General features: G+C 36.0%; 1 protein-coding gene across 1 annotated transcript in view; it reads left to right on the plus strand.

Moving 5' to 3' along the window:
- The first annotated feature begins 6,723 nt into the window (after nt 1-6,723).
- The window catches only part of LOC127997173 (prostaglandin G/H synthase 1-like), a 29,213-nt gene continuing 14,889 nt past the window's right edge, over nt 6,724-21,047 (plus strand). Inside the window, exons 1-8 of the mRNA XM_052592003.1 lie at nt 6,724-7,083; nt 7,175-7,264; nt 9,869-9,985; nt 10,694-10,834; nt 13,421-13,564; nt 13,757-13,938; nt 14,601-14,684; nt 15,708-15,954. Coding sequence (XP_052447963.1) covers nt 7,077-7,083; nt 7,175-7,264; nt 9,869-9,985; nt 10,694-10,834; nt 13,421-13,564; nt 13,757-13,938; nt 14,601-14,684; nt 15,708-15,954 — 1,012 coding nt within the window. The 5' untranslated portion in view covers nt 6,724-7,076. The remainder of the gene's footprint in view (nt 7,084-7,174; nt 7,265-9,868; nt 9,986-10,693; nt 10,835-13,420; nt 13,565-13,756; nt 13,939-14,600; nt 14,685-15,707; nt 15,955-21,047) is intronic.

Below are 21,047 nucleotides of genomic sequence, written 5' to 3' on the forward strand. Positions count from 1 at the left end.
TTTGGGAGAACAATCACTTTAAGATAAATAACACTACTGACAATTTGTTTATAAAAGAAGTGACTTCATATCCACTGTGGGACAGGGTGTACTGTGATAACCATAACCCCATTTTTATTTTCTGAACTGGGTGTAACCTGATATGCTTTAGGGAAGGGGAAAAGTCCATTTCTATACACTGACACTATTCAGAGAGCGTACAATGACCTGTAATGAGAGAACTGCGCTTCACACGGAGACGGTCCTCCAAAGCCTCACTAGCCAGGAAGAGACTCAAACAATGAAGAGACCTAGAAAGAGCAGAAAAGCAAAACCTATGAGAAATATTTGGTTGACCTAATCAGCTGAATGAATTCTAAATGAATTCTTGAATTAAGATTATACTTAATTTAATTTAAGTTCAGTCTTTCATTTTGTTAAAACTTTCTAGATGCTTGAAGTTTATACAATATCACTAACAAAAAGTACCTTTACCATGTTTTTTGGACACTGTATCATGGTGTACCATGTATTTTCAAGTACAATATAATATGAATAAGATGGTGATGCCATGCTACTTTGATGTGAACCACGATACCCTAATTTATTGCAACATTCATGTACCATGGTAGAAATCAAATTAGCTCCATGGCACCATGGACTAATTAGAAGTATAAACGAAATATCAGTAAAGGCAATCCCTCCATCATAAATAACAGTTACTATTATAAATAGAGTCTGCACCCTCATGTGGGCACAACAGAAATTGCACATTGTATCAAAGCTGCAACACAAATGAATTTACCCTGGTGAACAATAAAGGTGAATATATGATGACTGTTACTGACAAACTAGATCTACATTGAAAAATACATGTATTTATGTGCACTTCCATTCAAAAGTTTGTGATCGATAATATATTTTCAAGACATTAATAGTTATATTCATTAAAACTGATCAAAAGTGACATTAAAGATGATTGTAATGTTACAAAAGATTATTTCAAATTAGTGGTGTCAAATCCATTAATCTCATCCATAACAAAAGTTTGTGTTTACATAATATATGTCTGTGTACTGTATATACACATATATATATATATATATATACATATATATATATATATATATATATACATACATACATATATATATATATATATATATATATATATATATATATATATATATATATATATATATATATATATATATATATATATATATACATATATACAGTACACCCACATATATTATGTAAACAAAAACTTTTATTTTCGGTGAGATTAATCATTATTAACTGATTTGACACCACTATTTCAAATAAATGCTGTTCTTTTGAGTTTTCTATTCACCAAAGAATCTTTACGGGAAAAAAAACTTAGCACCATTTCCATAAAAACACGTCAGCAGCACTGTTTTGATAATAGTAAGAAATGTTTCTTGAGCAGCAAATTGGCATATTACAATGATTTCAGAAGGACCCTGAAGACTGGAGTAATGATGCTGAAAATTCAGCTTTGTCATCACAGGAATAAACAACATTTTAAAATGCATTAAAATAGGATCTAGTTATTTAAAACTGAAATCATATTTCACAAATCAAATATAACGTTTTTTATTGTATTTTAATCAAATAAAGGCAGCCCTAGTGAGCATAAGAGACAACATCTTACTGACCACATATGTTTGAATAGTATTGTATGCTATACATCTTTGAGACTTGAACACAAGGTCTATTCAATATGTGAAGTGCAGGAAAGAAAATACCCAAAATGACCAGGAAAGATAAGCCATTTTAGATCGTTTTTGGCCATTTTGAATTACTGTAAAGCTTAAGTGTCTCCAAATCAATACAACAATTTGAGATTATTTCAAGAAATTGTGACATTAATGGACAGTGCAGTATAAATCAATTAACCATGCAGTATTCAATGCCTGTTACTGCTTGTTGAATTGCTCAATGGATGAATAGTTTAATGGTCATTATTTGATTGGACATTAAACACACACAGACAAAATTGGAGACCTTCAACTTCCTTTATAATTATTTCATACCAATGAACATGGGTGAACAAAGGACCTTGATGACTGGATTATATTGGTGAACTGACAGATAACTGACAATTATTGCTAGAGTGCAATAAAACAAATTGTTTTAATTGTGTCACAATTTTAAGCAATGAGAATTGAAAGGTTTTGACCTTTTTTTTTCTTTTTTTTCTTTTTTTGTAGCAAGTGATAACTAAAGATGAAAAGAACGCACTTCAGCATGACAATTAGGAAAGCTTAAACCCAATCAAGTAACAGTCTTTCACATTTCATTTGATTCATCTCACTTGTTTGGAGCAACTTTCAGCATCAAATTGGCACCAGACTATTAAAGTTGTCAAATACAGATGTGTTCAGTATTATTAAATAGACACCCTTTTCATAATGTACTAATTTCCAGTCGATCATATAATACCTTTAAAACCACTCCATCGCTTATAAATATTATACAGTTTCAAATACTTTAAGTGGGCAAACTTATAAGTTTATATATACATATATATATATAGAGAGAGAGGGGGGGGGGGGGGGTATAGAAAAGGATCTCCCTTTAAAATAATCAAATTTTCCTTTAATTAGACTGTTGCCTTTAGTCTATTGGGATACGTCTCTAACTTTGAACATGTAGACTTTGCAATTTCATCTGTGACTTGTGACCATCCACAACTTTATCCCTGAGATCTTTTGACTGTGCCTTGCCACCCATAGTTGATTGATTACTCTAGCTGCACTACCAAGGACTGACAAGCTCCATGCTGAGCTAATCAAAATGACCACAGTTATATAACGGACCACAAACTTTTGAACGATGGTATACAATTATAAAGCTGTCACTATAACCTAAGATACAAAAGCTAAAATGTAGCTTACCCCAAAATGGTACATATTAGTTCATTAAAAGTACATATCAGCACCTTAAGTGTATGTTAGTATTTATTTATTTTTTATTTTTTTAAATGGGTGACAGTGACAGTTATGTACCTTTTTGTTCTGAGAGTGATGCTAAAATAGTGGTCAGTCTCTGTGAGTCTCAGGGCTACCTGAGGGCAAGAAGTACTGGTTATGTGACAGAAAGGGCATTGCAGAGGTCTGGTATCTTCATTTTTAAATGTCCCTCATATTAGTGTATTAGAGATGGTTGTTTCTAGTTAACATGTAAGATACTGTTTTAATGTCCTTTTCAGTTATTATATACAATATATATTGTCCTTTTCAGTTAAAATAATCAAAAGCAGATTGTTAGTGTACACATCCAAGAAATAATCAAAATTACCATTGTCTGACATGATCTGTAGGTTTGGCAGCATTGTGTCGTAGTGAAGGAGACAGAGAACTTGATTCTCCATCAAGCCGAACTCTTCTCCTGTGGAAAGCTGCCTTTTGCAGACGAAGCAAGCGAAGCAGGCGAGATGATATATATCTTTGCCAGCCTTCCGAACCCAGTCATTTGCACTGACTTGAAGGCCACATCGAGCACATTTTATGCCAAAAAACTATTTTGCTGCTGGTAACGTTTCACCAATTTTGTAATCATGGCATTTGTCAGAACAATTATGTGTTTCTCTTAACTTGTAACAATCTATTTTATATTTTTTTTATGAGTTTGAACTCAATTTTCTTCAGTAATGTCATTCAAAGGTTACAGACTGTAACTCTAGCTGCACTTTCATTTCAAAAATGATTTTAAAAAGCAGCAATAATTTTAAAATGAATCCCTTTTCCTTTTATAAATTAACATTTTATTTTAACTGAAAGTTTTCTGTTTTCTATAAAATTATGTAAAATATAATAAGCCACATTTGCAGCATGTTTACAGCATACTATACATGTCAATATATGATGAACGTGATGTAAATAAACGTTTTACCTGTTATAATCCGTTCTACAGAAAATCTTTTTATTTCTGATGAAGATGCTGTAATGTTGACTCAAGGACTCTCCGCACACAGAGCACTGCAAACATTTCGGATGCCACGTTAATCCATTCATCTGCGATAAGAAAAAACGTTAAATATCATATTAAACATGTTTTTATGCGTCATATTTATTGCAGCAATATTAAATTTGTTAAATAAAATCATTATCACTATTCTTGATGTTTCTTTCTCCGTCATTGCGAGCTCCATGAACACCTTTAGCACTTGTGGGTCCACAATATCCGTCGCGCAGCACGTGCGTATGAATAAAGATGAAGGCGATGAACACCTTGATGCCAAAACTGACCCTTTCTCCCTCAAACTCCGACTGTGATGGTTCGACGATGACTTTGGAAAAATATAGGCTATTTAGAATAAATCTAATTTATTTCGTTATAAGCTATATTTTATCTGGTTTGGTGATCAAATGTCTTAAAAATTAAAACCTCAGCCTAATTAATTTCAGTTACTTACCGTAACTAAGACATTTGAAGCGACTGGGGTGTCATCAAACGCCACCAGTTAACATTAATGCTGAATATGGAGGCAATGCTACACTTTTATAAAACCAGGTCCAATTATGACAGAATTATCGACTACACTCTTAACTTCTAAGTCTTTCAGAATTGTTATCATGCCATATAATAAGAGTACAGAGAAATTCCATATAATTAGGATGACTTGAAATGTTCAGACTGGAGACAGCCAGTAGCCTACATTTTCGCTGTCAGTCAAAGGCAATAAGCATCATCAAAAAAAAGCAGAGAGGGAATTCAATGCAGGCAGATTTTGTGCCACTGTGTTTGAGCAAAATGGTGAAAAAGGCCTTTTTTTTTTTTTTTTTTTGGTTTGCATATAGTTGAAATGACTAACCTGTGAGCATTAGATGCCAAATCAGAATATTACAAATACAGTGTTAAAAACATGCAAACGCATGTTATATCAGGAACAAAGGAATGTGCAATCTGTTACCAGAAGTATTGAGCAGAGTTTTTTTTGGAAAATGCTCTGCAGTCATGCTTACCTTTTCAGGTAATTCTGAAGGAAGATACACATGATGAATTTGATCTATCTATCTATCTATCTATCTATCTATCTATCTATCTATCTATCTATCTATCTATCTATCTATCTATCTATCTATCTATCTATCTATCTATCTATATATCTATCTATCTATCTATCTATCTTTTTTATTGTTTGTGTGAGTGATATTTACATGATTTTTACACATGCGTTGAAGAAAATGCAGGAATTTATATTGGAAATGTGTAAAAGAGTATAGTAAACACATGAAGTGCATCCTGGGAAGCACTTGTTTTCCTTCATTATAAGTCATTACATGTAAACATATACAAATTGACTATACATATCTTATCTCTTTTTTTTTCTGGAAAGAAGTGTAACCAGATGTCTTATTATTATGAATCCAGGAGAGACACTGATTCTAAAGTTACTTTGTAAAAGGTGCTTTCTGAATGACTTGATTATAGGGTTAGTGTCAAAGAGGTTTTTACATATAGTTTATTAGAGTCAGTTATTCCTAAACACATGGGACTGAAAAATAATTTTTGTAAATACTTGTTTAGAATTCAACAGTATTCTGTTAGGCCTTGTTGTTGCGCTGAATAAACATCTACAGATATGATGGTGTTTTGAGAAGAGCTGCAGTATTTTCAGGAATTGCATTGTGAATTACATTTCCATGCTAAGGCAATAAATTGTTAGATTTTGGATGTATACAATGCATTTAGATGCATACAATGCTGGAGAAGCACAATGAACCAGCTGGAAGCACTGAAGGACTCAAATTGTGCTGTTTTGTGATTTTTAGTTAGGGAGGTGTAGGTAATATTTACAATAGGGTAATTTATGAGAAACTTACCCTGGAGGAGCAAAATAGGAAGGGTGTGGTCGTGGAGCAGCTAGAGATCGTAAAATTTAAAGAGTTAAAGAGGCTTTTTATTTAAGGGTGCATTTTCAATGTTTTTCAAGCAGATTTAGTGGAGATATTTCTTTCAGTAGGCTAGTTTACAATGTGTTATTTAGTTCCAAAACTGATGTGTGAACAAGTTTTAATCAGGCATACTCTCAGTGCCATACTCATCCTTCAATTTTATATTCATGCCATGTTCTTTATTTGAAAAAAAAGGGGGTAGTTTCTGTGTCCATCCCATTTCCCTGAAGTTCAGCCCCCTACAGGGCCTTCAGCCAGAATGGTGAGCAATAATTCTGAAACGAGCTATATAAAATTCACCTGCCTGCTGGAACAGGATTCATAGTGATTTGAATATTATTCGCTTTTTCCAGTTTAATGTGTATGACCTTACAGAAATGCTTCGTTTATCTGTGTCATTTACAAAATGATGAAATTGGTATTGCTATATTTTCAACACATTGTCTGTATTTGCAAGAAGCAACGAAACCTGTCATTATTATTGTAATTAATATAATATAAATTGTTACATTTGTTCATACATTTACATGTAGTCATGTAGCAGACGCTTTTATCCGAAACGACTTACAAATAAGGACAATGAAAGCAATCAAACAAAACAGCAAGTGCTGTCACAAGTCTCAGTTAGCTTAGCGCAGTACCATATAGCAATGTATGTGTATTATGTTGTTTACGTCATATTAGGATGCGATTTCATGAGTATTAAGTTAAACTCAACAAAATGCTTTTTTGGAGTGCCGCGGTATACAAGTGCGTCTGGTTTTGCTCAGCAGATTCAAACACACGGTGGCGCCCAAGTTTTTTTTTTTCTTCCTCTCAACTCGCTGTCCAAACTGAATTGCTGTTACATCCTTTTCTATTCTGCATGTTGGTTTAAATCGTGAGTTTGTTCTGGTGCAAGCGTGAGTTTGGTGTAGTGTTTCATGTTGCTGCCACTATAAAAAACTGAAGTTCCTTTCAGTCGTTTTTTTTTTCCATATCAATCTTCAAAAAGCCTCCGCGAGTCTGTGTTTGCACGACAAGACTTTGGCAAGCGTCTGTGTTTTCATGTGAAGATAAACGACATGGAATTATTTATTTTCAGTCTTTTCCTTCTTTAACACGCCACTTTTGAATTAGAATTTTGTGCATTCGAATTGCAGTCTACTCATATTCGTTCTGTTCCAAACTAAAATGAAAGGTGAGCAATGAACATTTTCATTACTTCTATAATTTGTATATAATCTATATCAACTTTTGTGACAAGGCCTATCAGATATTTCGCTTTGTAGTGTTTAGCTTTATACTGAAGTGGACGTTTATCCTTCCGCTGAGTCTTTCCTTGTGTGCCGGTGAAGAAAGCCCAGCTTCATCAAACATTGGTAAGTAGCCTACATATCCATTAGCTATTCATAAAAATACAATTAAAATGCTTTCATATTATATATATATATATATATATATATATATATATATATATATATATATATATATATATATATATATATATATAAATGAAAGCATTTTTAATTTTTTTTATACTATACAATATATATATATATATATATATATATATATATATATATATATATATATATATATATATATACAGTGGGGCTCGAAAGTTTGGGCACCCCTTGCAGAATCTGTGAAAATATGAGTAATTTTCAAAAAATAAGAGAGATCATACTAAATGCATGTAATATTTTATTTAGTACTGTCCTGAGTAAGATATTGTGCATAAAAGATATTAACATTTATTCCACAAGACAAAAAAAATGCTGAAATTATTAAAATAACCCTACTCAAAAGTTTGGGAACCCTTGGTTCTTAGTACTGTGTTCTGTTACCTGATGATCCTCGACTGTCTTTCTGTTTTGTGATGGTTGTGCATGAGTCCCTTGTTTGTTCTGAACAGTTAAACTGAGAACTGTTCTTCAGGAAAATCCTCCATGTCCTGCAGATTCTTCAGTTTTCCAGCATCTTTGCATATTTGAACCCTTTCCAGCAGTGACTTTATGATTTTGAGTTACATCTTATCACACTGAGGACAATTGAGGGACTCAAACACAACTATTTAAAAAGATTCAAACATTCACTGATGCTCCAGAAGGAAACAAGATGCATTAAGAGCTGGGGGTGAAAACTTTTGAACACAATGAAGATGGCCAAATTTTTCTTATTTTGTTGAAATATATTTTTTTCCAATTTTTTTCTGCCCTTCGTAAGCAACAGAAGATACTTGTATGTTTCCCGGTACACAAATTAAGTACAATTTACCTTGATCTTCAAATTCCAAAAGTTTTCACCCCCAGCTCTTAATGCATCTTGTTTCCTTCTGGAGCATCAGTGAATGTTTGAATCTTTTTAAATAGTTGTGTTTGAGTCCCTCAAATGTCCTCAGTGTGATAAGATGTAACTCAAAATCATAAAGTCACTGCTGGAAAGGGTTCAAATATGCAAAGATGCTGGAAAACTGAAGAATCTGCAGGACCTTAAAGATTTTTCTGAAGAACGCTGCTCAGTTTAACTGTTCAGAACAAACAAGGGACTCATGCACAACCATCACAAAACAGAAAGACAGTCGTGGATCATCAGGTAACAGAACACAGTACAAAGAACCAAGGGTTCCCAAACTTTCGAGTGGGGTTATTTTAATAATTTCAGCATTTTTTTTTTTTTTCTTGTGGAATAAATGTAAAAATATTTTATGTCCAATATCTTACTCAGGACAGTACTAAATAAAAAATAACATGCATTTAGTATGATCTCTCTTATTTTATGAAAATTACTCATATTTTCACAGATTCTGCAAGGGGTGCCCAAACTTTCGATCCCCATTGTATACAGTATATTAAGTACATTCATTTTTATGCTTCTGGGAGGTTTAGAGGTGATTTTAATTCCTCAGGATTTTCTCTCAAGTTAATTGTCACATTTATTCATTTATTTTAATCAAAAACGAACTGCATTTATTTTTGCATAAGCATTAAATTAAGCATTAAAGCATGTACGTCTGAAGGCTCAACAATGCATTGAGCAAACTTATTCTGTTTTATTAAAGTGTATTATTATAAGCGTTAAAGCATGCAAAACGTAATCGCAGAGCTCTCCATCCAGCATGACTCCTCTTTTCCTTTCATCCTCATGGAGGTATGTGTAAACTGCAATAAACAAGTCTGATCTTGGTTAGAAAGTTGTGTATATTATCTTTGCATCAGCCTCTCTGTTTACATAGTTTAGTTTACTGGAGGAATAAACTGTAGGGATTTTTTGTTTGGTAGATGGATTAAGAAATAAATATGCAAGTGGTTGTCCTAAAATTTTGTCCTGTAATGGTTGTGTTTTTCTACTCAGAGTTTAATTTTTACGGGGAGTTTGTTGTATAATGCACTGATGGATAGAGGGAGAGAGAGAGAGAGGTCTGCTGCACAGTCTGCAATCTTCTATTTTCAGGTTGTGTCCATCATACTGTTGTCAAGTGAAAGAGGGTCATGCATGCCACTGACATCCTTGAGCAAAGATATGATGTCACTTGTATTAATGAATAAGCCTTATCGGGGAAGACTGTTGTCTCATTTCCATTGAGAATGACTGACTGATATTGTGAGAAATATATTCAAAACCGTATTTTAACAAACTACTGTATAAGGCTGGTAGTTAATGAAGAAATTAGTGCGAAGTTCAAGACATTTCAGTCATGGTTCAATGATCATCTATTACTATTGACATTAATCCATTAAATCTTTTTATTTAAAAAATCATCCTCAGAGTTGCAAAAACACATGATGCAATTGCCTTGAGGTTTGTAATGAGGATTGCGTAATTCTGAGATATAATCTCACATCTAAACTATGCTTGAAATTCTGAAGTGAAATACATTAGGGAATTCTGGAGAGGATGTTAATGTAACAATTTAAAGTCAAAACACCAGTGAAACCTTTTACAACTTTGACTGTATTATTATGGCTTGTTTTCTTGTTTAGTGAATCCTTGTTGCCATTACCCTTGTCAAAACCGAGGGATTTGTGTTCGATATGGCCTGGACAGATACGAATGTGACTGCACCAGAACAGGCTTCTATGGAGAAAATTGCACTATACGTATGTATTTTGTCTTTTATCTCAATCCGCTTATATGTTTGTACTGTATGATGTGAAAACATGGACTTAGCTAATTATAATATTTTGCCTTAAAAACAATTAAGTCATTTCATCAGCTTAATACTCAAGCTGTATACACATAATGGTGGTACAAAGATCACTGTAAAATGTGCTGAATTATTTAAACAGAACAACTGTTTTGGAAGCATATGCCTCTTTAGACATAGTCCAGCATCTGAGCCAGCATATTCCCGTCAGAGAGAAAGGTTCAGGACTAAGTCATTTTCACTCTCTCATAAACCCCCACCTCATTGTCTGACATTCCCACAGTCTGTCTCCCTTTCCATTTCTGTTTTTGCTAATTATATTTCCTGTCTCTCTTAACTTGTTGGCACAAATGAACTGGCGCAATGAAAGGCTTTGCAGAAAGTTCCAGGGAAGTTGCCATAAGCTATTTGCTGCGGTAGGATGATTGTGTTAAATAAAAGATAAAAAACAAAACAAAAAAACAATGACACTTGTGTTATAAAAGAGCTTTGTATTCTGGAGTAATGAGATTGCTTAATTAGTGTCATTCCAGTTTGTGTCCGATATTTCAAAGGAATTCCAGGACATTTCATACATACATGTATGTCTAATATATTAATGTAGGGTGATTCATAATCCCAGACAATAAAACACACACTCTCCGCTTGTTTTCTTCTTCAGCTGAGTTCTGGTCTCGAGTCTATCAGCTTTTGAAACCCAGTCCTAATGTTGTCCACTACATCCTCACCAATTTTGACTGGCTATGGGGCATCATCAACAGGACGTTCCTCAGGGATTGGCTCATGCACAAAGTGTTAACAGGTTAGTTTTGTTACACATACTCATTATGAGTTGAGTGTTCGCATTCATAATGTTGTTCATGTTTATTTATCATTACAGGCATAAATAGGATAATGCCTGTTAGTAGATGGCAAACAAGGTACCGATACATATTTTTTGTTAGGTTCAGTTTGTCTCCTGTATAATTCAGAAATCAGTTAGAATAGTTTTAAAGAGCATGATTATAAACACATCAAGGTTGTAAAAGTGGCTTAGATGAGTTTACCTGTTCATAAAAATCACAAGTGGGACATTACTGTTGTATTTTATGTCACACAATTAAACAAAAATGAAAATTTGTTGAGCTCGTGTTAACCATTATTGTGTTAAAGACCTTATTTCAGCAATTTAACCAAAAAACTATTCTGAAAACCCACTGACCTCAGGGTTATGCAAAATGCTAAATCATTTCCGGGATAGTATAATGGTGAAATGCATTGAATTGAGGTGATGCAACTCCAACTTTAACGTTAGTCAGTGTAAACTGTTCGTAAGCGCGGTCTTCAAGTTTGTTTAGGGAAAGAGGAGAATAAGTTAAATCATCAAAAAACATTGTAAACATCAATGTTTTATCAGTAAAGAAATTCAAGTCTTTGGCTGAGTAACTACTTCCAGACCACATATTCTGTTTGAAGTCTCGGTCAGTAGATAAGATGTTGTCTGTTTTCTTTGCTTTGGCATAATTTTCTATAATCGAAATGGCTTGGATATAGTTCAGATAGCGGTGTGTTTGACCAGGGTTTGCGATTATTGTTTTTTATCATGCTCTGCAGTGCTTGTCAGAGCAAATGGCTGGGTTTGAATGAATTTGACCTAGTTGTTTTTCGTTCTTGTAAATGGGGGTTTCTCCTTTAACTCAGCATCCTTCCCTTATTTACTCAGTCAGCGCTTTGTTTTAAGTGGCCCTTTCCAACGTACTGCCCCTTTTTTTTATCATTTCCTTCCAGTTGGTGCTGTGTAATGTCTTCCTGTAAAGACATTAGAGTCGGTTAAACTTCATGTAATGTAAATGTAGTGGCAAGATACATCAGGATCATAGGAGGCTGTCATTTCAACATGTGTTCACTTAAATTAGTCCTCTGACAGTTGCCATGGCTACACTCATGTACTCTGCAAGAGGCCCTCAAATTCCTCATGTCCTTCACACTGCTGTGGGCCAAAAGAATTCATTGTTTGAGCCAAGTTACTGACTATCCTTAGGTATAGCTTCAGGAAAGAACGGAGAGCATGTTGGCTCAGAATAAGGCTCAAGGCGTGGTGGTGTTTCTAAATGTTTTGTTGATGCCTCCCTTTTAAAGTAGTAAAACTTTTACATGCCTCCATATTACCCACAATATTAGCTTTTTGAGCTGTCTTTTTAGCTGTCTTTAACTACAATGTGTTTACATATATATATATATATATATATATATATATATTTATATATATATATATATATATACTGTATATATATTTACGTATAATGTGCTTATTGTGTTCATGTTGTATTGAAAGATACTTGCTGCTTTTGAGGTGGGAAATGTATAAGTATAGGTAAATTCAATCAAATGATTACTTTAAAGCTTAGTAAAAAAAAAGAAAAGCAATATAATATAAAGAGGGTCCTAATTTTTTTTGTAATGAATAACAAAACTTAAAATGATATGTTCTTCCAGTTTTCACTATTTTGTTGTTTCAGTGGCATATAAATTTTCATTCTTTTATTAAAATGAATAAAACATGAAAACATTTTGTTATTTACCATATATTGTCTGTGTTGCATACAAAAACAAATAATAATAAATGATTAAATAAAAAACAAGAAAGGAAAAAGATAGGAAATGAAAGAAACATCTTCTTTTAATCTCTCTCCAAACCTGTATGATGTTTTGATGTGGGATGAGAGGATGCTGCTTTTAAACAATCTGTATTATATTAAGCAATACATAAATAAAGGTGACTTGACTTGATAAAGGTACTATAAAAGTAGCCCGTGTGTTATTTATTTGCATGCATTACTTTATGTTGAAAACAGACCTAAATGTAATTTTGTCATTCACTAAAAAAAACTGAAATGTGCATTCAACACCAAATAAGGAGTTGAAGGCAAAGCAGAAGACACTGCACTCAAACCTTATTGGTTCATCTATTCCATGTATCCTTAGCACATATATTTAAATGTGTTAAATTGAATGAAATTTGGAAACTAGGAGTCTCTCATGCTCTCTTACAATACCTCCCTCCTTAATTTTGAGAACCACAGCTGTATGGGAAGATTATGCAATGCTTACTCATATTGTTGCTGCAGTTTTTATGTTGCAAATCACTTGTTGGCTGTAGACCCATAGATGGGAAGGTAAATGTGTAATAAATCCAGTGTCAGTAACAAACCTTGATGCTTTAGGCTGTTGGCTTTCAACCATATTAAATAGGAGAGGTTTTTGTGTAGTGGTTGACTAAGATCTAAATATATGATAAATATATATGACAGCAATTAAGATGAATGCATACTTTTTGGACTTTGTTCCACTGTTTTTTTCTAGATATTGTTTTGTGTCTGATGGTGTTTTTGAATATTCTTTCCCACAGTAAGAGCCAACTTAATCCCAAGTCCCCCAACATACAATTCCAAATATGATTACTTGAACTGGGAAGCATATTACAACATCACCTACTACACAAGAATTCTTCCACCGGTCCCTCAGGACTGCCCCAAGCCATTGGGAACCAAAGGTAAGAAACTATAATCAAAGTTTACTCCAAATCAGTGGTGCCTCTTCCTTCTGAAGGACACGTGATCTGAAAATGCATTTTTCCTCATAAGAAGCGATACTAAAATACTCTCAAGTTTATCAGAATACCGAAAGTCACCGGAAATACCTTGTCTTCTGAAGCTGTGGTAAAATCATTCCGTGTGTCTCTCAGGAAAAATGCAGCTTCCAGACCCCAAGCTTCTGGTAGATAAGTTCCTGTTAAGGAAGAATTTCAGACCGGACCCTCAGGGAACAAATTTGATGTTCGCATTTTTCGCTCAGCACTTCACACACCAGTTTTTCAGGACTCACAACCGTGTCGGACTTGGGTTCACAAAAGGTCTGGCTCATGGGGTGAGACACAGTTTTTGCAATTTACCATTTTATCTCTTAATAAACAAATCAAATAAAATGTTTGATAGCTCTACCTGCAGGAAAGTTTTTTTTTAATTCTGTGCATAGGGTTTTAGAAAGAGAGAGAGAGACAATAAAATGTTTCTCTAGGACACTGAATCCATGTCCATTAAATACGTTCTCAGGCAGAGAAATAGCTTAATGCTGTTTTTTCACATGGGACATCAACACATCAACACTCATGTTAGATATAGTGTTGGAAGGAATGGGAGAAGGGACAAAAAATCTTTATCTCATTGTCAGCACACAAGCTTAATATTATATACTATTTTGCAGGAAGGTGGAAATGAATTTATAATTAATTGTTTGCGTGTTGTACAGTACACTCTCAGAAAAGTGGTATAAAACTGTCACTTTAAAGTTTTACTAATTTATATTATACATTGTTATACCCTGTAGGTACATACCAAGACTTTAAAAGAACATGCTAATTCTTTAAAAGTACATAATAGTATCTATTGAAATGGTATCACACCAGTGACAGTTTTGTAACTTTTTTTCTGAAAGTGTATGCAGCGAAAGCTAAAAATGTTTGAATAATTATGTTTTGTACGGCATAAGCTTATTAGGATGTCTGTATTTGATTGCATATTGAAAACTAGGTGGATGCTGGACACATTTATGGAGACACTCTTGATCGCCAGCTAGACCTCAGACTGCATAGAGACGGGAAGCTGAAGTACCAGGTACCGTTCACCAGTTAAATGTCAGGCATGCTTTAGAGTCATCAGAGGTGACTCCTGCTAGGCTGAGTATGTCTCCAAATACATGAGATATGTCATTCTGATCATTTGTAGGCTATATATCATCTGTAAAACGTTAAATTATGATCCGTCATTCTATTCTTTTCCATTACAGTGGATCACTCAGATTAAAACTGCTTGCAGCTCATAATAAAGCCTCACTTTTACCTGTTCTTATAATATAACTAAAAGTTTATACTAAATCATATTTACCTGTTTTACAAATTATATACACATTCTTTCTGCTTGTGTTTCATGAATGGGGCCCTGTACATTTTCAGTTGCTTCATTTCACTTCATGTGTGCAAGCGTTTCCTTCTGCGGATAACCTTATAGGATTGTGGGTGTGAACATGTGGTTTTCGTTAAGCCTCGGTGATGTAATATAAGATATTGCACACTGTTCAGTCTAGTTATAGTGAGTCTAGTGTGATAAGTTAGTGTGATCATATAGTTATATACTGATCAAAACCAAAATTTCAGGACAGGCCACTGCTGTTTAAAAAGGGGGATTGATATTTTTACGATTTTTGGAAAAAAGTATTTTCTGCTCATAGAGGCTGCTTTTTTAAATAGAAAAACACTATAAAAACAGCGAAATATTATTAGAATTTAAAATAACACTTCTCTGTTTTAATATATTTTAAAATGTAATTTATTCCTTTGATGGCAAAACTCATTTTCAACTACTGTTACTCAAGACTTCAGTGTCATACGATCCTTCAGAAATCATGCTAATATGCTGATTTGCTGCTCAATAAATGTTTCTTATTATTATCAATTTTGAAAACAGTCGTGCTGCTTAATGTTTTCATGAAAAGCATGATACATTTTTTGGGGATTCTCAGATGAATAGAAAGTTCAAAATAATGGCATTTATTTGATTATTTCTGGTAGATAAATACGAAGTGATAAGAGAAAATAAATCTGTATTTTACCATGATGTTTCTGTTTGGCACTGATCTAGGTGGTCAGTGGTGAGATATACCCCCCCACGGTGCTAGATGCACCGATCAAAATGAGCTACCCACCATCTGTCCCGCCAGAGCAGCAGCTAGCCATTGGGCAAGAAGTGTATGGACTACTGCCAGGTCTCAGTATGTACGCCACCTTGTGGCTGCGTGAGCACAACCGTGTGTGTGAAATCCTGAAACAAGAGCATCCAACCTGGGGGGATGAGCAGCTGTTTCAGACCTCCAGGCTCATTATTATAGGTAAAGATTTCCCCAAATCCTGCTAATTTTATCTTTTGCTTGGGAGCTGTTAGATTATATAATATTTGACTGTTACAATAATTAATATAGAAATGGGCATATTACAATAACTATGTCGAGAGAATACTTATATAATTATATTAATATATTATATTGAAAATTATGTACTTGTGTACTTATAATCAGAGATGGTCATACATAAATGAAAATATTTAAAATAAAGATACAAAATACTGTGTGGAAAGATGTATTTAAATACAAATACAGTATTTTGTATTCTAAAAATACACGAAATACATATGAAATTGGCCATCCAATGTAGGCATCCAATGTACATATACCTGAAATATGACCTATTCTGAATGCAAAAAAACAAACAAACATTTAGATGTGTACAACTGGTTAGAAACTGTTCCTTTTCACTCAGTCACTCTCGACGTCCCGTCGCCTTCGATAGATCAATCTACTTCTACTGTAAACTAAACAAGCCAATGCACATTGGCATGCAATTATTGCATCCAGCTGCAGCTGATCACAGCGTGAGTATAAGAAGGCAGCAGGCACAATGCATACCAGCTTTTTCGCTTCTGAGCCAAGCAACAACATAATTTTGCTCCCTCCAGTATCTTCAAGTAAGCTACAAGTTAAACATGCTCTTAGAAGCTTCTGGTGCTGGCAGTAAGGCACATCCTTACCCATGCATTTCTGGATGTGGTTGTTACCTGGTGCCGGGTGATGGTCACAATGACTGCCTCATGTGTCTGGGCATTAAACATGCTGAGGTGGCTTTTGTGGATGTATTTTCATGACTCATCATGAATGACGCATACTTTCATGTGCCGATCCTTCTGCACCACAGAAATTTTTCTGCGGTTTGCGTTCGAAGGACGGGGCTGCCCCTGTCTCCCCATGTCTCCACGGAAAACGTGGAGGCGGATTGTGTTCCCCTCAGAGAACTCTTAATGACTTGCTTATACTAGCACAGTCTCGGGATCAGTTGTGCGAGCACAGAGACCACAGAGACATGGACAGGCCCCCATCTGCACTGGCACATCAGTTGCCTGGAGTTGCTAGCAGTTCACCTTGCCTTGGACCATCTCAGAGGTCACTTATGAAGGTAAGCACGTGCTGGTCCGAACGGACAACACAGCGACCATTGCGTGCATCAACCTGCAAGGTGGTCTGCGCTCCTGTCGCATGTCGCATCTCACCATCACTTCAGCGAGAGCACCGCCTATGAGACACGATTACGCATTGAAGTGGAACCTGTGCGTTGAGTGGTGTTCTTCTCATTGAGAAGTTCCCGGAGATGCCCGATCAGGGTTGTGCTGGAGCAAAGCCTGTCTCCCTCAAAGTTCCAAGTTGCTGCTATTGCTGAATACCATGAACCTGTAGAAGGGAAGTTGGTGGGTAAGCATGACCCAGTCATCAGGTTCCTCAGAGGGGCCAGGAGGTTTAGTCTTTCCTGGCCCCCTCCATATCCTCTTGGGACCTTACTCTAGTGCTTAAATCACTACAGCAGGGCCATTTGAGCCTTTGCTTAGTCAAGAGAAAGTTTCTTTCATTGAAAACTCTGCTCCTGCTTGCACTGGCCTCTATCAAGAGGGTAGGGGACATGCACTCATTTCGGTCAATGATTTGTCCCTAGAGTTTGGGCCGGCTGTCTCCCAGGTAACCCTGAGACCCCAGCCCGACTATGTGCTCGAGGTTCCCGCTACTTCCTTCAGGGATCAGGTGGTGTTCCTGCAAGTGCTGTCCCCAGAGGAGGCAGACCCAGCCTTAGCTTTGCTCTCGTCTAAGCCTTGAGATGCTACGTAGACCGTAGACACAAAACTTTAGGACCTCAGACCAGCTCCTTGTCTGTTACAACAGCTGAAGGAGAATGCCGTCTCTAAGCAGAGGGTGGCTCACTGGTTGTGGATGCCATGACCCTGGCTTATCAGGCACAAGGTGTGCTCATTCTACTAGAAGGCTGGGCGACCACCAACACATTATCTATATTCTATAGCCTTCGCGTGGAGCCAGTATCCTCCTGTGTTCTTACCTCAAACGGTTAGTAGCACTGAGAGGCCCCGGTTTGTGTCGGCCTGCTAAAACCACTCCAGAGAGTCCATATCGTAGACCCTATCGAGCTCCTTCGTCCCCTCAGCAGCCAGACATGAGAGTTCATCGCCATGGCTTCAGTCGCTGAATTCTTGAGAACAGGTAGAAGGCTGGGTTCCATATGAGAGACATAAGTGGATCCAATATGTGTAAATTCCATGGTACAGCCTTAGAGTCTGTGTTTCCCCGGCCATTTTCCAGTAGGGTTTCAATCACCTCAATTTTTCCATATGCATTTTCATATGTATATTTGCTCCCGAGACTTCCTTCAGGAAGGATGGAGCTTCCGCACTTGGAACAGGAACATTTTCCCAGTGTTATCCAATCTCACTGAGTGGGTAGTGGTTCGACAATGGTGAATGGAACTACTTGTTGCAAGCCCCGGCCTACACCAAAAAGTGTTGCAGGCAGCTCGCACAGGGGACTGGAAATAGCGACATCCATGGTGCTTTGGTATGGAATCCCAAGTCTTTGGTCACTGACGTGACGTCGAGAGTGATTGACTGAAAGGGAGCGATATCCCAATTCGTTGGTCAACGATGTGATGTCTCCTTTCCCTCCCTCAGGGAATAATGGTAACCATACATAAACGAGACATTTTCATTTCGTGCAGAGTTCGTGCAAACATCCACATCACTGAAATCAAATGTGTCCTTAAGTGCTGCTTTTACATCGCGGTCAGTTTTTGTTGTGTTTATTTAGTTATTGATAGGAATGGGTGCAGTAAATATTTACATATTCATCCAAACAGCGCTCAGCAGTCTCAGGTTCTCAGGTTAACTGAAGTGTTGTATTCTTCTTTTGAATTGAATCAGGAGAGCTGTAATACAGTCTTGTGCTACAGCACCACACTGATCAAACCACATTATTGCAGGCTCTCACATTAGGTAGATACGAGATCAAACCGCTACTAAAAAACATTTGCATACAATTTGTTTTATCATCGACATTGTCGATAATGTTGACTAATTGTTTCAGCCATACTATACATATACTAAAGTCAATGTGTTACAGAGAGTCATGTGCTTTCACATCTCCCAACCGCTCAAAATCATCTGTTAACGTCGCAATAAACCGATTAGACAATACTAGAATGCAAAACAAAAGCACCCCCAAACAGAAACTCAAAGAGAAATTAAAGACTTTGACTTAACACAAGGAAAACTTCTTGCGCTGACTGACGCCATTAAGTTGCACATATACGCATATATGCAGCATATATATTATCATATATGTGGATATAAACTGCATATAGGTTTCATATATACACATAGTATATCCTCATATAGGTTCTTTCCATGTGGGTCTCACTGCTGCTTTGTGATGGATTGGAGAACAATTACTCTGAGTCGCCCCCTTGTCGTATCACATTGTAAAAAGGTTCAAGCCAGTGTCAAAAAAGCTGTGACTGTTTAGGGAGGATTGCGCCCAGTCAGCAGGTTCACAGTGAACAGCTGTGGCCAAGAGTTTTGGCAGTGACATAAATTTTGTGTTTTGCAAAGTTTGCTGCTTAAGTTTTAGTAGATTATTTTTCCCCATGTTTCTATGGTATACTGAAAAACAATGATAAGCATATAATATGGTTTAAAGGTTCTATTGGCAAAAATTTGAGTCAATATTTACAGTGTTGACCCTTGTTCTTCATAACCCCTTCAATTCACTTTGGAATGCTGGACATAAGCTTCTGGGCCAAATCCTGACTGATGGTGATACATTTTTGCCTTATTAGTTCTGGGAGTTGATCACACTTTGATCACACAGTTCTATAGTCTAATCTAAAGGGTGAACTCAAAAGAGATAAATCATACAACAAAGTCGTTTTTGAAGATTAGAATCCACTGTAAAAAACAAACAAACAAACAAATCAAAGTGATTTCGCCATCATATGGACAAAATCTAAAGCATAACCAACTCTTTATTACCACATTCAGTGTTATGGAAAAGTACCATCATGACAGAAATTAAAAGCAACAATTAGAAATGCATCATGTAACTGTAAGAGTAAATAACAGTTATAATAAAAAAATATTAATAATAAGTACCATGCACCCATTTGTAAGGAAGGTTGTAAATTAACTAATTACTCCAACCAATGCTGTCACGTCACGGGACAAAAGAACGAACAACCCCAAAGATGAACTAATCAATTATCTTTCCGGCTCAAGACTGCATTGGTTTAGCGTATGGGTCTGTCACGTGATTAAGGAATGAGTCAAAAACCCGAAAGACCCAAAAGATGAACTAATCAATTCTCTTTCCGGCTCAGACTGCATTGACTGACAGGTGAGTTACTACTAGCGGAACAGAACCTATAGAATATTGCACATGCGCGACTGAACGAATCACCCCTGAGATGACTCGTTCTTCCTGGATCACATTAAAGATTTTTTTGCTCTATATCTGCTCTCAGTTTGTGCTTGTCACAACTGTCTGACTCTAGTCTTGCTTTGTCCAGTGCTCCAGTTCTCTGCCGATTTTGACTGCTCATCTCAACACTGCATGTTCATGTGTTTGGTTGTGTGGGCTGCGAGTTGAAAAAGGTTGGGAACCACTGGATTAGTCAATTAATGTTAGCTGGTCATTTTGTGTCAGCATCAAAATAATTCATTTATTTATTTTTATTTTTATTTTGGGGCCAAAGAAGCTTTTAGCAATTATTCAAAATGCATCTGATCACTAATCTAGAAACAATGTGAATGAACACCACAATAGCTTAAGCAGCAAACTTAGCAAAACACAAAATTTTATGTCACTGCCACAAATTTTGGCCATGACTGTAGAGGCAGGCAAAGTATGAACAAGGCTTCAACAGCTTAAACTGCTTCCACTACAAGAGAAATCAGCAGCTACGCAGTGATTCCGCGTCCTGTGTGAAAGGGCCAATAGTCAAAAGTGTCTGTGTTCCACTTGGTCAAAAAACGTCTCAGGTTACAAATGTAACCTTGGTTCCCTGAGAACAGGGAACGAGACAATACGTCAACGACGCTATG

The sequence above is a fragment of the Carassius gibelio genome, chromosome A5 (assembly GCF_023724105.1).
Source record: "Carassius gibelio isolate Cgi1373 ecotype wild population from Czech Republic chromosome A5, carGib1.2-hapl.c, whole genome shotgun sequence".
NCBI lineage: Eukaryota > Metazoa > Chordata > Actinopteri > Cypriniformes > Cyprinidae > Carassius > Carassius gibelio.